The sequence below is a fragment of the Thalia democratica genome, chromosome 1 (assembly GCF_965202585.1).
Source record: "Thalia democratica chromosome 1, ktThaDemo2.hap1.1, whole genome shotgun sequence".
In the NCBI taxonomy this organism is placed as follows: domain Eukaryota; kingdom Metazoa; phylum Chordata; class Thaliacea; order Salpida; family Salpidae; genus Thalia; species Thalia democratica.
This window is the reverse complement of record NC_139165.1, coordinates 67,628,739-67,647,910: the sequence shown is the minus strand read 5'-3', so window position 1 is coordinate 67,647,910 and position 19,172 is coordinate 67,628,739. Positions and strand designations below refer to the sequence as shown.

At 29.3% G+C, this 19,172-nt stretch overlaps 1 protein-coding gene across 1 annotated transcript; it reads left to right on the top strand.

Moving 5' to 3' along the window:
• Positions 1 to 5,565: 5,565 nt before the first annotated feature.
• Positions 5,566 to 18,604, top strand: LOC145830340 (uncharacterized). The gene is made up of 9 exons (XM_082938263.1): positions 5,566 to 6,336; positions 10,759 to 11,066; positions 11,351 to 11,900; positions 12,074 to 12,218; positions 14,082 to 14,198; positions 14,929 to 15,068; positions 16,240 to 16,398; positions 16,865 to 17,065; positions 17,398 to 18,604. The coding sequence occupies exons 1-9, from the start codon at positions 5,821 to 5,823 to the stop codon at positions 17,890 to 17,892; spliced, it is 2,631 nt and encodes an 876-aa protein (XP_082794389.1). The 5' UTR covers positions 5,566 to 5,820; the 3' UTR covers positions 17,893 to 18,604.
• Positions 18,605 to 19,172: the final 568 nt, after the last annotated feature.

Here is a 19,172-nt window from a genome sequence, read left to right as displayed (position 1 = left end):
ATTTTAATGAATAATATGATTCCTGTAATCACAATAAAAAGTATATACCAAATTTAGAAAAAATAAAGGTTAACTACTTTTTAAAATAATATTTGTAAACATCTGCTAAATATTTAAACATGTTTTCAATAAACTAACTTTAAATATAAACTTTTTAACAGTATAGCTTAACTTATTGCCCTTTTCTTATTAAAAAACTAAGTTTTGCAACAGAAATGTATAGTTTTAATGTTTTAAAATTAAAAGCCAGATTACATTTAAAAAATATATCTGACAAATGTCACTTTTTTTGTTGCTTTTTAATATTTTTTAATCTTAATTTTAATAGCTTTGCAAAACTTATACCTAGTAATAATTAAATCGTTTTCTGAAACCGAAAATAGTAACTTGGTTTTTATTATGCTGGTATACTTTTTTTTATTGTATATTTTTATAATATAGTAATTGCTGGATTAATAGTAATTGTTAACTCTTTTTAGTGACCGTTTTGTCCACAAACTTCTATCTTTCAAAACAACCAACAAGAAGACCCTTATAGATATTGTAGTTTTATTAAATGTTTAAACATTTCAAATATTTTGATCCGAAAAATGGCCTTAAACGAAATATAGAATAATAAAAGCTATTTTTCAAACTTTTTTTTTGTGTTTCCACAAGCATATGTTTTTAAATATAATAATAGTTTAAGATAATATCAGTTGCTTTCACAAAAATAATTTCTATTAACTATTGTATTTTTATTTTGAATAATAAACAAATAATAAGCAATAAATGATTAGTACAATGTTTTTTGCTTTTATATTGTAATTTTTAATAAAAGCAACAAAAAATAATTTATTTTTAAAGTTCACGCCTGCTTTGAAGAGGTTTTAATTTTTTTTGTCATATTCTATCCGGTGTTTTTAACATATAACCAATAATACATATTTCTAAGAAAAGTTTCTTTTAGCTTTTAAGTTTAAAGTAAGATCGCTTAACTTCTTGAAAGCTTTTTGAAAGCTAAATAATTCAAATTATTTTCAAGAAAATTTTAGCATTTTTGTGGTTACTTAGATTAATAGATGTTTTGCGATCATTATAAAATTTATATAAGTAATACTTTTTTTAAATAAAACTTATTTACTGTAAAGATAATAGTAGGTTTTAAAACATCATACAATAAAAACATAAATTCATCTCAGGCAGTCAAGTAAATTCAATTAAATTTTATGTCATGTAGTTTATATAGATTAAATTAAAGATTACCATAAACATTATTAGCACTAAATTTTCTAAAAAATAACTTCTAAAACCTAGTTTCACGGAACAACAAACTAAAAGACTTTAGTTTTATCTCGATACTATGTTTATTATCTACTGTAAAATATTGCTTAAGTTTAACATCTTAAAGTTAAATTATTCTGTTATATATCGTACTTTGTATAGTCTAAATTCTTGTTACAATTTTGCATTTAAGTTTTACAAGTCGTTGGTTGAAATTAAAACCAAGTGATTCCATTTGCATTTAATTATTTTTTGTACACATAATATATTTTTAATATTTATTAGATTAATTGTTTTAAAAATACTTAAGTGAAATTTACCTTGTTTATTTTAGCTAAACTGTTAATTTATAAACTTTACTATTTTAGACGGAAATATTTTTTTATATTTCATTAGTTAAATTATGCTTCAAGTACATGTTTGTTGTCAATCTTAAATTAAATTTGTCAACCGTAACTTTTATTTCTAAACATATTAGAAATGTTTACAAATGATACTTCAATGTTTCAATGACATAACGATCCTAAATTTTAACGACCATTTAAAAGTCTTAAACTCTGTGTAGCAATTTTTTTTCTTATCAAGTTTAATTAAGCTACAGTTAAAATTCAGTAGTTCACAACATTTATACATTTTTTAAAATGATAATAACCTTGTATAATTCTTTTTAACTCTTGGTATTTAGTTTAAATTAAAATACCGTATACAGTAAATCATTTCTATAACCATTTAGTAAAGGTAAAACAAAATTACAATTTGATAAAAACTTACATTTTCTAAACAGTGTATCTAAAATAAATACTTAAAATCTAACCTTTTAAATAAATTTATAGAACAGTAGCTATATGAAAAACTTTTACTGTTAATCTTAATCGGATCACGTTTAAAATAGTTTTAATATTTATTAAATAGTAAAATTTATAATGCTTATGTTTAATTTTTGAAACAGAAATATTTTATTTCAAAAAATTTTAGCAAACATTTTTTAAACTGATTAAAATTGAAAAAAAGAAAAAAAAATCTGCAGTTTCTAAAAATTCTTAAAACTTTACTGAGAAAAGTAAAATTAACAAAACTTAAAGCAAGTGCACTTAATAAATAAAAAATTTGAACGAGTAAACTAAATATTATTTCTTGCAACACAAATGTTGAATAAAGCATCTCTCAAATATTTTCGAATGCTTTTGATGCTTCAGAAGTGCGAAATTGAATGAAGAATTATTATGCAAGTCACGGAGAAAGAATGTTTGCGTTTGTCATTCATTTCATGTTTTTATTAAATTAAGATTTCTGTTTGTTCTTTTTCGTGCATTTCTTTCAAGTTTTTTTCTAGCGAAAACAGGATGCTCTTACACTTTTATTTAATTTTTTTTGCGCAAAATTCCACTACAACAATTTTTTTTCGAATAAAAGTTTAATTTTTCACACGGGTTACTGTACAAACGTGCAAAACAACTTGTTTAAAATGCTGATTTAATGACTAATTATCCTTAGAGATTAAGAATAATGACTAAGAATATCTATTTAGCTGTGTAAAAGTAATCATAATTTCAAATATTTAAAACTTAATTATTCACATTTTTTTAAATTAATCAAACATTAAGTTAAGAGTTACAATCAACTTGCTAACTATGTACTTTAATTACATGGTGCTTTTACCAAGCACAAATTAATTTTTAAAATTTCAAATTGACAAAAAATATTTTTTAATTTAAATAGATATATAAACGGCTATCTTTTAAACATTTTTAGAAATAAACTTTTATCAAATTAGCATTGCAAATAATACATGATAAAGCACTAGGTAATAAATTATTTTACTGATAAGCACTCACACACAAAAGAAAACCAAAAGATTTTTAAGGCCAGCTGCTTCTCCGAGGCGTAATATCACGAATGAGTTTGATGAAAAACAGCTTTTATTGATTAGTAAAAAAAGCAGTTTTAAAGCAAGCGGTGTGTGCTGATATTAATAATGCACATTCTGCGGTCTCGCATACATCAAATACTTGAATTCTTGAGCAATGAATCAGTTCTGGCTAATCATTTATTTGTTCATACTTTTTTCTATCTAAAAGCTTTTTTGTTTTATTTTTTTGTAATATTAGCAAAGTACTAAATAAATACGGAATTGTGATCGATTACTCGACTTCTAGTCAAAAAACCACATTTTTGCAATACTTTGAAAGCTAATAAAAAAGTATAAAATACAATAGTTAACATATAAGTGTATGTGACTATAAAGTTTTACAGTTATATAATTAAAAATGTTTAGGATCGGTTTTGCAATACAGTAAAACTTTCGAAAAAAAAAAAACTACTTAATATTTACACCAAAAAATTGTTTATAAAAGTATTAAACTCCTTTTTTAAAGGTATGCTTTTTAGATACAATGGTCAAAACAATTTAAGTGCTTTTGTATAATCAAAGAAAGACTACAGTTTTTATTAACTTTAATTAAGTACTCACAATCAAGATTTTTTTGTAATTAAGCAATAATGAAATTACATAAATCTGTTATTGGTTCTACGGCAAACCATGTTTCGTGACATAAGTTGTGAAAAAAAAATTTGAAAAACTTTCTTGTCTGGCTTGAAGTAAACTAGATTTACTTTTCCAGATCTGGTTTTACCAATTTATTTAGGTATTTTTAACAATTAATAAATAGAATACCACAAATATTTAAATACATAGTAACTTTTTCTAACAAAAGTTTGTGTAACACAATAGTTTTTAACAAAGCTGTTGTCAAAACACATATTTTAAACCGACAACAACTCTTTTTTCAAAGAAATTAACTGATCAGTTGAGAGGTGAGTAGCCAGCAGCACAGCCACAGCTTCCAAACAATGAAGTAGGAAGTAAGAGGCAGATTGGAGACGGAAAGCACAAAATGATCGTAGTTGCAAATTCCTCAACAACGAATCACCGTTTGCCAGAAGAGTTTCCCTTTTTCAACCGTTTTTTTTTTCTATCTGCGACCATCAACAGCTAGGAGCCACCACTGGCAACAACAGGTAGTAGTAAAGGCGGCTCGTAATGGCAATTGGAATTTTTCGTGCGTCACACACGTAGCGTGTCTGTAAATTCTTGAAGTTTTTCTGGCATGGCAGATAATCGCCTTTGCTTTTTTTACGATTTTTTCTTTCGTTTAACTTGTGTCGCATACTTAAACCGTGGCTAATCTGAGCAGTTATTGAGTTTTGTTGTTGGATTAGCCAAGTAATGCCTAGTCATTAGACAAAAGTCCTGTGACGAGCTTTGTTTTTTGTGAATGTGCTTGTTTTAAAGTTTTTTTGCCTATAAGAAAAACAAGTTGTGACTACAAGTGTGTCATTAAAAAATTAAATTTATGTTGAAAACAAGTCTAAGTGTTTGAAAATCTAGTTGAATAGTTTGAACAAAAAGTTTGAGTTTTAAATAGATAAAACTTTTCTTTTTATTTTAATGTAATTTTTTTAATTTTCAAGAACACTTATTACAATCTAAATAGGCTTTAAGAACACTGTTTTTTTTTTCGAGCTTTCAGTATATAAGTACTATAAGTATAATTTACTGAGAAATAAAGCATGTTATTAACTTTTCAAATAGTTACCTCTTTTATATTTATTTGTTAAATCTAATTTCTCTTTGTCATTTAATACTCAGACAATAAAATTTATAGCACATACTAGCTCTTATCACTTTGACGAAAGATGCTGATATAAAAACAGATTTTTGCAACATTGGAGAAAAATAAGAAGTATTTAAGTTTGATAAACTATTTAAATTAAGTGGAAAGTTTTTATATCGCTAGTTAATAATAGATTTGACAAGTATTATATTTTAAAGAGAAACTAGTTTAACTGCGTCAAGAAGAGTTTTTATGGCGCATTCTTAGTGTAACCTGACAATCAAGATTTTTTTTAATTAAATATAACCACTGTATAGTTTTATATTTCTTTTCAACATTTATAAATAACTTAAGTACAAAGTGTTTGTAGTACATATAATAAAACCTTTTTTTATTATATTAATTTAAGAATAAGTATTTTAAAACCAGTAGTTTTGTTCTAGTTAGTTTTTGTCCAAATATTTCTTGTTTCCGTAATGATAAAACTTTTTTTTTTGGAAACAGTTGTAATTTAACATTAGTGTTTTTTCAATGTTTAAATGCGTAGATAGTCCTGTCATAACAATTATAATAAAATTATTTTTACGAACAGTTTTTAATCGTTCACAGAAATAAACAAAACTATGAATTCCTTAAATTTTTTTGTATGATAAATTAACTACCAATTAGTTTTTTCATAGATACAAGATTAAAGCTGTAAATATAAAACAATTGGCTACATTCCAAAGAAGCTTAATCATTTTTGACTAGCACATATAAAAAAAGAGACAAATACCTTACAATCATCGTTCAATCTATAAATTTTCTTTTAAATTACCATAGTGTTGAGAAAAAGTGAAATCTCGGGAATTTAAAATAGCCGAAAAACAAGTGAAGAAAAAAGCGCTCCTCTCACAGCGCTCTGCTGTACATTTCGATCATTTCATTTCGAAGCTGCATTAAAATGGACAGTTTCGTTTCGTACACTGAAGATGAAGGCAACAGGATCCCTTCTAACTGCAGCATGGACTCGAGTGAAGCGAACGACGAAATTAACCAGGTGTACAAGGCTCTGCTGAGAAACTTTCCAGACAAAAACTCCGACAACAAAGAGTCTTTGTCGCGTCACAACGGCCACGATGCGTCTTATCGCTCTTTCGACCTCAGCTACCAAAGCGTCAACTCGGAAAAGAGGCTTTCCAACGGCCGTCATGTAAAGTCAAAGAGCGGTGACGGGGATGGATTCTGTTTTGGACGAGAAGTCAAAAAGGAGTTTGCGTTGAAAAACTCTGTCCCGAGCGCGCGCAAAGCTCAGACACCCGGCTACTTTTACAGGCAGCTCACGCCAGGAGAAGTGTTTTTGTCAGAACAAAGCAACAGCCAGAAACCTTCGGCTGAGCAAATTCGTAAAAGTTGGCTGCAAGGAAAAATTTACAAGAACAAGCCATTAGTACCGTACCACATTGACAACAAAGCACAGGTCAGTGTAATTGTTAACTTTTTATTATATACTTTTAATATATTTTTAACATGGTACATTTTTTTTGTATTACATGTGTAAGAAAAAGCATACAAGCGAACAATAAAACTGAAATATAAGCTGAACGTAACATTGTTGCATTTACGCTTCGTTGCGTTTTATTTGATTTAAGAGTTATGCATTTAAATTATAATGCAACTTTTTCGACCAGTTTTCATATATTGCAAAATGTTGTTTTGTTAATTCAACTAATTTTAACGTTTCTCTTGTGTTTTAAATTGCTCAAACCTAATTTACATAAACAGTATTTTTTTCGTCGGAATTTTGAAATAAAATTACAACTTTAAAACTCGATTATTACTAATTACTTCTAATTATATTAATCTAGTGTCTTATGATTTTTTATTTAATTTATAACTCTGTCTTAAAATATATTCAGTCCATATACTTTTATTCTATATTTAATAAGAAGCTTGTATTTGTACAACAATCCTAAATAAATAAAAAATCTTTAATAAATGTAGTATTCACAAACAATTAACTAAATTTAAATTTGTATTAATTCTGTAAGTTAAATGATTTGGCGCGAGTTTTATTTAAAAAAGTATAAATACGTTGTAATAATAAAAATTCAATACGCTACAGTTGATTTATCGACTAAAACCTACCAAAAATATGTTAAATCTTTGTGAGCACAACACGCTAAGTTAAAATATTTACATTGAAGGAAGTCATTTAACGAGTTTGTGGTTCAGTTTAATTACATACGAGCACCTCGGATAAACAAAATGTGAGCAAACTGAAAGTTTATTTAGCTTTCATGCCGTTGTTTGAAGAAGAAGCGAGAGTTTAAATATTACTCGCTACACTGTTGTTACAATTAGAGATAGGAATTTCAATAATGCTTCAGAAACATTATATGCCTATCTCTCTCGGTGTTTTATCGTTTCTCTAAATTTTTCAAGTAAAAGCGCATGCTTTTGACAATTAAGCTTAGATATATTTTGAAAGTTGTTTAGGTGGTTAACGATATATGCAATTGAGATATTGTTTAACTATACTAGTTCTTGAACGTTTAAGATAGTTTCATTTTATAGAACACAATTGTTGAAACAGTTAAGCTTAAGCAAACTGCTAACATTTTTAGGTATTCTGTGGTTATTTTGTGTGTGACTTACTTCGTGTACTTGTATTTTCAAGTTTAGTTTAATTTTGCGTTACTTAAATACTACTATTATTATAATTTCTTAACACTTAACGCTTAAGAACAAAACACTTTAGATTTGAAAATATTTATTCTACTTAAAATGGTTAATAATAAAAAACATTTGTAAGACAGTATCTAAGTAAGAGTGATATATTTTAGACAACTGTTAAAACCAAATGTACGCATTTGTTTGCAATGGACTACTTTAGCGTAAAAAGAATGTTATCATTGTTTATTTAGCAGCGCTGTAGATACAACAGCGAAACTAGCCTCTAACGACCATTAGAAACAAATGGCACAAAAACGAGCTTGTAAGCAAAATATAATTGCGATGGCATGCACACACAAACACCCGAAAAAAACTGTTGTAATTGTAATATAAGGTATTTAAAATATTTTCGCTTTTGGAAATTATATCGCCTGCTTGTATTAGAGCGCTGACCGCGTTGTGCTTGTCACGAGATTTTTCAGCAGCTTGAGAATTTGAAGCATTTTGAGAAAACGTAATAAGCTTATCTGTTTTCATCCAGCACAAAAGATGCGCTTGTTGCTAATCGACTGCCGGAGCTATGTAGTAAAGCTGAAAATATGTTAATATTTTTTTATCTTTTTAGCACTTCCGCGTTGGCGTTTCAAATGAAAACAAATTCATAAACTCCTTATTTTGTTTAAACCCAGCTCGAGAAATTGTTTGTATAAAGGAGACTTTTCGCGTTAGCGAAATGCTTTACTTGCTAATACATAAAAATCATGCTGAAATCAAAACAAACTGTTCAAGCAGCACATTACTTTGAATTGGTAAAAGTCAGTAGTTCACCGAAAATTTTAACTCTGGCCCTCGGGTGAGCTTGAACAAACGGAAGGTATTTCGCCGTGCGCCGTGCGTTCATTATTCGAAATAAAAATTGTTTTCATTGTCATTCGGTGCCAATCGAGCGGCGTAAAAAGCATTAAAATTAGAACGGCGACCGAGGCCAAGAAGCCGAATTCTCCGCTGAATGAAATTGTATTATAGCGAGCACAAATAGCTAAAAAAAGAACGAGGTTTTAAAAGCCTTAACCCTCATTCTCGGCTCTCGATGGAATGCAGCCAACGTTCGAGCTGCGAGTAAAGCGAGAAGGAGAAACGAGAGAAATGAGCCATCAAAAACGAAGAGAACGAAGTAAGTTGTTCGAGAAAGTAGAGCAGCTGAGACGCAGAATTGAATTTTTTTATTCTGAACAAATTCTAGACGGGGAGCTAGCGTTCGTTTTCTTGACTTGCGTTTTAATTTTAGAGTTGTTTTTTTCAGGTACAGATTTAAAAATTTATTTTCACGTGATTTTGTTCAGAGGCATGATTTTATTTTTGTTTTTTCATTTAAGCAAAGTTTCACATTTGTAAATATATGTCTTGTTCTTTCAAAAACTCATTAAGTCTTCTTGGTGCTGCGCCAACGACATAATGCATCACGCTTGGCAGGATAAGCCTCTGCAGACGCGGTCATGCGTGTCGATGACGATATCTAATTGAAATGAAAAATTAGAAATGACAAGGCATCAGTTCTTTTGTATGTGTGCATTATACAGTTTATTCTCCAAGGGGCAGCGTCTAATTTCAGATGTCAGCCGAGACGTCAAGCCAATTGACGCCATCCAGCTCTATGCGAATTTCAACAGCTAAAGAGAAAGTTTCGAGCCTTCAGAAGGGAGTTTGTTTTCTGCAGAACGTTTTTTTCTTTCTTTCTGTGAGTCAGACTGCTTATAAGTCAGTTTTATTCAAATGTTTGGTAAGGCTCAGCAAATACAGTTTGTTTTGTCAAAAAACCTCGAGCTTTTGTTGGAGAAAGTTTTCAAGTATGAGTTATACGCAAAAAAGCTTTATTTTATAAGTTTTAATTGACAAACGTAGAAGTTAACTCTTTTTGACTGACAGCTTCCAAAATAGTTTCACTACGACTCTCATGCTTTCAAAGTTTACTTGCGAGATTCTAAAAATAGAGTTGAAACAGCTGCGAGAAGCTGATAGCATCAGCCGTCAAATATTTATCAACAATGAGTTCTATATCTGCGTTCATAAAACTCTACAACAATGAAGTCTTTATCAAAACTTAATTTTAATTTATACTGAAAATGCTTTTGTGAATAAAAGCATTCAAGTATGTTATTTTGAAACTAGGGTATCATTAAAAACAACTTAAACCTACTGATTGACATTTTAAAATATATTTTAAGTTTTAAATAAATATATAAAATGTTAAAGTAAAAGTTTTTTATTTACCTACAACCTATTAAAAAGTTTATAGTCTGAATTACCTACTGTTTTTTAACACAAAAGCTAGTTGATATAATTGAAGTAATACTAGAAGGGTTCATACTAGTTCGTATAAATGCAAAACACTTTGTTTTTCTACAGATAAGAAAAAAAAAATTAATTAAAGTTAAATCGACAGACACACATTTATTTATGCAACAGAAAACAATACACGGCTGACAAAATTTCAGACTAGTTTAGCTATTTAGAATTGTAAGAAAGGTTACCTTTTTAGACAACTTTTATTCAAAATTTTTTGTTACTTTAAAGCTAGTAAATTGGCTATGAGTTGTAGTTATAAAAATAACAGTTTGATTAAATGTTTCTTGCTCTGATTTTGTTTCAATGTTTTTTTTTAGATTAAAAAATTAAAGTTAAAGTACAGCTTAGTATAAATTTCTAGTTAAAAATTTTAAACTAAAGTTTAAAAAATGTTTTAATTATTTAAGCGCCAAAAGCTGTTTTATTATAAAACAAACAGTTCATTGTGTCCATTTTCTTCTTTTTGAAATAAGTTCTACTCAATTTAAATGTTCTGCGTAATCATTTAAAGATTACGAAAGCGATCATGTGTTGTAGATTTGCCACATTCCTCTGCTTACGTAACGTTTTCTTAACACAAAAGTCAAATCGATAAAAAAAATTACAAGGAATTTCCTAGCTGGAAGACATAAAACGTATCAAAAAAAATTATAGAACGTTAAATACTTTTATAAATTCACACTTATTTTAGTTTGTGAACAAGTTATGTGTGTTGTAATTATAAAAGTCTTAAAAAACTCATTTAAATTATTTTATATGGTTTTTTTTATAAAATTGTTTTTTTCTGTAGCTGAACGTTTATTTACAGATAGAAAAACATATTATTATTACACTTACAGAATAATATAATGAAAGTACAATAAAAAAAACTTGAATTTAGGTCAAGTACAACTCGAAATCAGCAAGTAGAAAAACTAACAAACACAATTCAGCATCCGATCCAGCAGTAGTTTACAATTTGAACGAAAGCGAAATGTCCAACAACAATTTGATTCAAACGAACAACTTCGGAAAACATCACCAAAGAGTGGTTCAGGGGCAAAGGTACTACAACCAGGGTATTTCCAACAACGGTGCAAGGAATGCCCTCAATTCTGTTAACAGCTCCGGAGATGCGCTAGAAAATGTGAAGAACAGCCCGCAGAGACCAAGCTCATTGGCAATCAAACAGTTAAACAACTCTAATAGGTAATTCACGTTAAATTGAGTTTGAATGTACCCCATGTAGTACCCCATGTAGTAACGATATAACTTGATTTTTATAAAATTTAGTTTTGAATTTCCTAATTTAGACTTTAAGGAAGTTCTTTTTGGGATTAAGAAACTTTGCTTTCTTACAGCTCTAACTTTTATGGATACTTCTTAACCATAACTAGCCATATTTCATATCAGAAAAACTATAGCATAATCAATAGGATCTTTATAAGTTTTTTCAAATTTTAACAAATTATGTAACAAAACAAATTTTTCAGCAACGGGTACATGAGTCCTTCCATGCAGTCACCAGCTTACCACCCTAGTTACCCCCAACAGCAACAACCCCACATCTACGAGCAGACCTTCGTCATCACCCCCATCAACCCGCCCACACCCGTCCGCAGCCACCCGAGGCAGCAGAGCGGCAGCGGTCAGCAGATGATCCGTCGCAACGGCAGCGGCACAAACATGGCCGCCTTGCAAAGGGGACAGGGCTACAAAAACGAGTACGCAGGTGACATCAGAACACCTAACGGTTACCCCCAGCAGCACGTGCTAAAAACCCCCGGCTATGAAAATGGGGGTTACCCTCAGAACAACGGAGAGCACGTTCCCAAGGGTTTTTACCGCAACAGCGGCGGGTCTTTCGGGTATAACAGCGGTGGTGGTAGCGGGAGCTCGAGCAGTGCAGGGAGTCGTCCGAACAGCCATCACGCACACGCGTCGGAGGAGCTCGCGCACAATCCCTCTCCGCATGAGATCGAACTGGAGGCGTTGAAGATCAACTACAGCAAGTGCAAGAAAGATCTAAAGAAGATGCAAAGCGTTAGTTACAAAGAGTTGTAATCTTTTTACGTTCAATTTAATGAGCCTCACTAAACTAAATAAGTTTATGCTTTTAACTACACCTTATAAAAACGTAAACCAGGCGCTCAGCAAAGTTTTTCGTTTGATGAGTCACTTTTAATCCCGTGTTTTTATAGTATTTGCTCTGACAGGTCAATCAAAAGCTCAACCATCTGATGGAAGACTACCAAAAACTAAATCAGAGCAAAATTAAACTGGAACAACATTACGCTAAATGCGAAGAGCGTCAAAATAAAGAAAATCGGCAGTTAACGATGGAAAATATTGAATTAAAAAGTAAGACACATCTGATCTATTTTAATTTTTTAAGATTCTAACTTTTTTCCTGTGAATAACGTTTATTGTTTATCTTAACTCATTTTTGTGAATATATACACTCAGTTGTTTTATATATAAAATCTTAGCTATTAGCATTTTAAGATTCAGACAATAAATATATAAACTACTTCTTGTTTAAGTATCATGTTCGGTACACTATTGACTCTCTTAAACTACTTTCAAAATTTCAAAATAATACATTACAAATCTAATCTTTACAGCAGTTCACTTTCAAAATTGTAAATAGTTTAAATTTAAAAACAAGATAGCTTTTTTCTAAAAAAAATCTTTATTACGGTAGTTTTCAAAATTCACTTCGAATGTCGTAAAGTATCATATGCCCTCAGCGAGTCTGCTTTGCTGCTTTTCAAGCACCGCAGTTTCACCTTAAGTGTTTTCATTTTTCAAATTTTATGCTTCTTAAAGAGTGTTGCGGCAGAGTGGTGTGAAAGAAATTAAATCTGTTTTTACTCAAACGATCGTTAAGTAGTTGAGTGCACTTTTTGTGCACTGTGTTTTCCTTCTTTCAAAATTAAGTAGCTTAAAAGACATAGAACTTATACTACTTAGCAGTGAGACATCGTAAAATTATTTTAGTGGCTTTAAGTTTGATTTTTAGATTTTGGCTGATTTATTATAATAGGAAAATAATGTAAGTATAGGAAAATAATAACTAAAACAATATTGACCCAAAACCACAGATACTACAGATAAAGCTAAACAATTTAAATTAAATGTTAAGTATGCTTTACAATTTTTTTTTTATAAATTATGAAAGTGCTTTTTTTTTGTAATGAACATTGGCTCACAGCCGCGGCTAAAAACATAAAAGTGGTTGAAAAAGTTGTTTATTTTAGCCCTTTGGAATGCGGAGATGTATTTTCCTGCACTCATGCAGTAGTAGAAAGTCATAAGACAAGTGGGGGAGGTTTAAATGCACTTGAACAACATTCTTATGTTGGCTAGTGAGAGAAAAATGCTCGCGTAATACCATTGCTTTAGCTTTACAAAAGTATAAATGCTCAAAATTTTTCATAGAAGAATACGTTTGAAACAAATTGTTAGCAAAAAATTTAGCATATCGACATTTTAAGGTTATTTATCACTAGGTTTACCTATGTAAGGTAATTCAAGTTTTTCAACTAAGAAACTTAGCTTGAACTTGCTAAAACATATTAATTAGACGACATATCCCAAGTATCAAATAGTTTTTGCTTCCAGCATAAATAGTATATGTTTTTGTATTTTTTAATACTTTCCGAAATTAAACTTTTAGTTGCTTATGAAAAAAAAAATTTTTCACTATATTACAACAAAAAGTATCAACTAAAATAGAAAAATACTTCTTTTTAAGTCTTTTTTAAGTACTATTTTTTTTTTAAATAAATTATAAATGTACGTACTGATGTTTATTAATTTATTGTAGGAATTTACAGTTAAAATACTTTGCAATATGCAAAACAGTAATTTAAATTTTTCGTGAATTTAAGCAAACAACAATAACATTTTTGTCTTTTTAAACACAAAAAATAAAACAAAGTAATTTCAATGTTCAATGTTTTTGCTTATAAAACTTCATTGTGTATATTTCTAAAGTTTGTTCCATATTGTCATTTATAACTGTTGGCTAAGACATAAGCCTTAGTTAAGGCTTTATAAAATATGATTTTGAAACTTTAAAAAATATTAAGTTTTCAGAAAACTGTAAAGCTTTCTTTGATATCTTTTTCGAACTCAACAACTCTAATATATTACTTAAAATTAAAATAGACACTAAAGGCTAGTAGCTCACATACTAATCACAATACTGTTTTAAACTAGACGAAATTACCGAGCTGAAAGGCATGCTGAGTCGCAACAACCACTTTGCATCGACAATTCAAAATGATACGAGCAGAAGCAGCCACAATGCTGAAGAACAAGATTACTTGGTCAAAAGTAAGTGAAAAGTAAAAGCTTACATATATGTACTTTGTTTTTTTACTAGCTCAAAATGTCAGTCAAATATTGCTAACGTGTTTAGATATTGATTATTTTTTTTATAATCATTTAATAATAGATGTACATAGTTAAGTAACTTTTATTTGTTTAAGTATTTTATTAAAAACTTAACAACAATCCAATTTTAAAAGGTCATTTCTTATGACACAAAACTCATTTGTCAAAAGAGTATCAGTGCAAGAAGTAAAATTTTTCGCTATTTATAACTATTTTCAAAATTTCAAAAATAAATCTTAACCATCGCGTGACAAAATTCCTATAAAATATTTTAGGCGATTAAGTATGTTTTACCTTTGCGTGTTAAAGTTTTTGTATGTATTTTCTATGTTAGAGATTTTTTTTCCTTACTTTCAAGTATATTACATACATGTAGCAATTTTTGAACAAAACCTCTTTTTTAGCCATAAAATATATTTTTTGTTTCTTAAAACCAAAAGTTGTGTAATAAAACATTTTACACTCTGTTAGACACTCAACAGATTAATCATTAAAAAAAAACTTAAATTGATTACAATAATTCATTCACTATATTTTTAAATGTAGATATTTTTCTCACCAATGTTAGATACAATTTTTAAGTTTTGTTTATTTGATTACTCATGAAGTGTGTAAACAAACGTTTACACGTGCTAATTTTTCTTGATAAAACAAAATATAATTTTTTTAGATCGTCAACTAGAAGGAAAAAACAGACAATTAAGCGATGAAGTTGTTGAATGCCGTGAAAGAATGCACGAACAGCAGGAACAAATAGAAGAAATGAAATTATCATCTGAAAATACACAATGTCAAATCAGCCATTTAGAAGTGAGTTCGATTAGTTTTAAATTTAAATCAAAGTACACGTCACATACTTAAAATCGTGCTTAAATAAAGTATGTGTTCTTTAATTCTAGTTTAAAAACGTTTTTATAACATAAATAGTAAATTTCAAACACAATGCCTATTGTAAACTTCTTTTTTTTTTGTTTTGCTTATATCAAAACAACTAAGAAACGTTTTTGTACTAAAAGTTTCAAACAAAGCGTTTTATAAAATTTAAAGTTAAGAAAAAAAACAAATCAATTTGACATAACATTATAGCGTTGCTTTGGTTTGAACTTTTCACTTACACGAAACATTCCTGGCATACTCAAACTATAATGTTGATAATAAGACTGTTTGTAACTTTATTTTTCATTAGTAATATGTGAAACATTCAGTCATGGGAAATAGTTAAGTACATTTGGTTTTTTTATTAAGAAATATTTAATTAAAAACTTTAATGAATTTTTATGAGAGGTCATGAGCTTTTTATTATGCAATATTGTTTTTTCAAAAAATTTGTTTTTTCTTCTAATTAAACGTTTGAATTCATTTTAAGTCTCTAGTTTAACTTTGAAATCCTCGAAAAAAAGTTATTTACTACAAGCTTTAATACAAATATAAAAACTTGATCACATTCTTTTACTAATTAAAGTAGCATTAAAAATACATAAATTTTGAAATGAGAAAAACAACCATTTCATAATAAAAAACAAGTAGTTGAAACCTTCAAAATATTGAATTATACCATGAAAAACAAACAAAAACAATAAAAATGTACGGTGCAATATACTTCAGCGCTGTGGCCAAAATTAAGCCTGAGGGTATGCATTCCATAACTTTTCTGTGAAATCTTTTAATTTTAAGAAAAAAAAATTTCAACAGTTTATGAGAAACTGGTTTAATTAAATATTCGTGTTTAATCTCAAGTTGCTGTATTACAAGCACAAGTTTCTTAACATTTTACATACTTTTTTTATGTGAAAAGTAAACTTGTTATTTTTTAAGCTTATTTCTTTTTTCTTTTGCAACTATCTTAACCTTTAAAAGTCAAAAAATATAGTTTTTTTCATCTAACATCATGTATACTTTAACTTTTAAGTGCAGTTCTACTAACGGAATAAATTTATGTTGGAAAAATTGACAAACTCATTTAAACGTCAATTTCTTAAAGGCGATGGTGAAAAAAGAACGAAGCTACACCAACGAAATCGTCTTCAAAAACCAACAAATGGAACGGGAACTTATAAACCTGAGACAGCAGCAAGCAGACGCAAACGACCAGCAGCAGAGGAGGTACAGCCAGCCGGCTCCGAACTACGCGAAGCAACAGGTGTGTAAAAGTTTTCGCCGGCCAAATTTTTTTTTAGTAGTTTTTTCGTGCTCTTGGCTGCGAGACGTGGATTTTCGTCGAAGTCACGGTGGTGGAAATTTCGATTTGTAAGCGTGCAGCTGCTTGCCATTCAGTTCTCTCTTTTGAAAAACTATTTTTGTTTTGCTCAAGATGTTTGGTTATATTTAAACCAGCTAAAGCTGTCGAAAGCAAAAAAGTTTTATTTTTAGTATTTGAAAAAGGTAAAACTTTTAAAAAGAAACTGGCGGTTGTATCAGTTGGTTCGGTCAAGACTTTTATTTTAATGGCTACTTGTTCTGAAATTTAAGGTTTGCCAAACTAAACGTGTTTAAACGGTTTATTGAGTCTTAAAAATTCGCATAATTACAATAATAACGCAAAACATTCATACAAAATAGGTAACTTGATATGCCTTTATCTTATCTAATTACTCTTTCACGACCAGGTACAGTACTCGCCATTCGAAAGCCAGGAAGTGTGCGGGGGAGTAGCAGCGGTGAAAACTGAGCAAGCGTTCTCTTTCAGTGAAGATTTAATCGGCGTCGGTGAATCCAGTATCGCGGTGAAATCTGTTGCGTCACCGGATAATGGGCAGCGCAATACAAGCATGAGTAACTTCGAAAAAGGTGTCGATAATCAATTTGAGGTAATTTGTTTGACTACGTACGCGCATGCCTTCTATTGTTTGCCACAGGCTGCTTCTATATAGCTTTTATTTCGTTTGACGCTTTGGCTATGTTAAAGTTCTCAGTTAAATTATTGTAATTTTTCAATTTTTTATGAAAATCAATTTTATTTATATTCTGTCTGTAATTTATTATGCAAAAATAGACTATGATGTTTTCTTTGTGTTTTTGTTTTAATTTTGTTTTTAAGTGATCAGCGTTTAAGTAATTTTAAGAAAATCCGTGGCAAAAAATTTTTTTTGATAGAAAGCTAGCTTTAAAGTTACCATAATTTTCTTATATCTTTTTTTAGTTGGAAGAAGATGATCAACACGTTCTTTCTGGGGAAACAGCAGAAATGGTTGAAGAAATAAGAAATAAATATCTCAATATGTTCCCTAAAAACCATGAAGCCAACAACTTGATCGGTCACAATCAACAATACAGTGCTCCAAACTTATCCCAAAAGAAAGTTTCCTACCATCGAAGCACATTCTCAGAACCTTCACATAAATCTGGACTACAAGACTCGCTGAAACCATTATATATAGAAAAAAAAGCAAACATCGTCGCTGAGCAAGCCGTTGCGAGCCCGGAAAAGCTGAACGCATCTTGCCAGACAGCTGAAGACTTATTTTTGTCTACACAAGTTTCGTACAGTGAAGAAAATAAAGCGTCAATAATTGCCGACAAGACCTCTCCGACTTCCGAAGGATACCATTCTGGCTCACCGAGCCCAGACCAAGAAAGAGGCTCTCCGGAAAAAATGCTGACTTCTTCCGATTTTTCGCAACAAACAGTGAATTAAAAGATTTCTGAAGGCTGTGAGAAAAAAAAAAGTTAGAGCCTTTGGAATTTTCCAACAAGGAACAAGAGAGTGAGAGTAAGTTAGGAAAAATTATTGAGAAAATTAAACTTCCAAAGTATTTTAGTTTGGAATGCCAGTACTTCGCCTAATCGCCAAGCGCTCTTATTTATGATATAAAGTGGCTAGAAAATTAGTTTGTTATTTTTGCGATTACTTTTTCGAACTTTCTTAACATATACAAAGCTTTTGTCCTTAGTTACAGTATTAGTATGAGACACAACGATACATAGCTAAAAAATACTTTTGTGTATTATTTAATTGATGTCTAATAGACTTTAGTTTATTGGTAAATATTTTTATACTTTTAAGCAACACCATTGCCACTAAAAATAGTATAGTTTTATGTAATTTAGAGAATACTTTAATTTTACCATTTTTTGATATTTTATTTTTTACGATAACTGATTAGGAATAGTTTCAACTGTTAAGAACTAAACATTTTCGGTTAGATTATCTTATGTTTCTTAAATTATAAAATAGTGTTCAATAAACTTGCTAATTGCTTGCCTTTGAAGTTCATTATTTATTTTTTCAAAAAAATGTTAATTTTATTATATCAATAAACTTTAAAAAGTTTTAATTGCAGTTCAGATTTTTTTAATCAAAATTTATTTTTTTACTTTTTCAATCGCTTTTTATTTTGAAATAAACTATTACGAATCATACAGTTTTTTTTTTTTTGTTATAGTCATCTTAAGTTAAGTCAAAAAAATTAAATTGTTTGTAATATCATTGGTAGATTTAGAAAAAAATAATCCATAAAAGAAAATATAAAAAAGTAAACCAACCTTAAAAATTACTTTAAGTTTTTCAGGACTTAAAAAGTGTAGAAAAAAAATTTCAAACAAAAATTTTGAAGTTGTTTCAGCATTTACTTACGATAATTATAAAATTTTTACTAAAGGAAACAATAATTTTTTTACAGAAAAAGTACTTTTTAAGTACATTTGTAGAGAACAAAACACAAAAAAGCATTTTTAAATGTTTTAGTTGGTATAAACTTGTAAAAAAGCAAGAATTTAAGTTTTCAATTAAATACCAAGCTAAAATCGAAACAGACTAACCGAAAAAAAAACGATTTTCTCGTAACAAAAATGTTAGGTATGGCATCCAAATTGATGCGAAAAAAAACTCGTCATGGAAAGTTTTTTTCTAGGCATTACGTACAGTACTTAAATTAGTATTTTTGGTTTTAAAAGGATTGAATATTGGAATTTTAC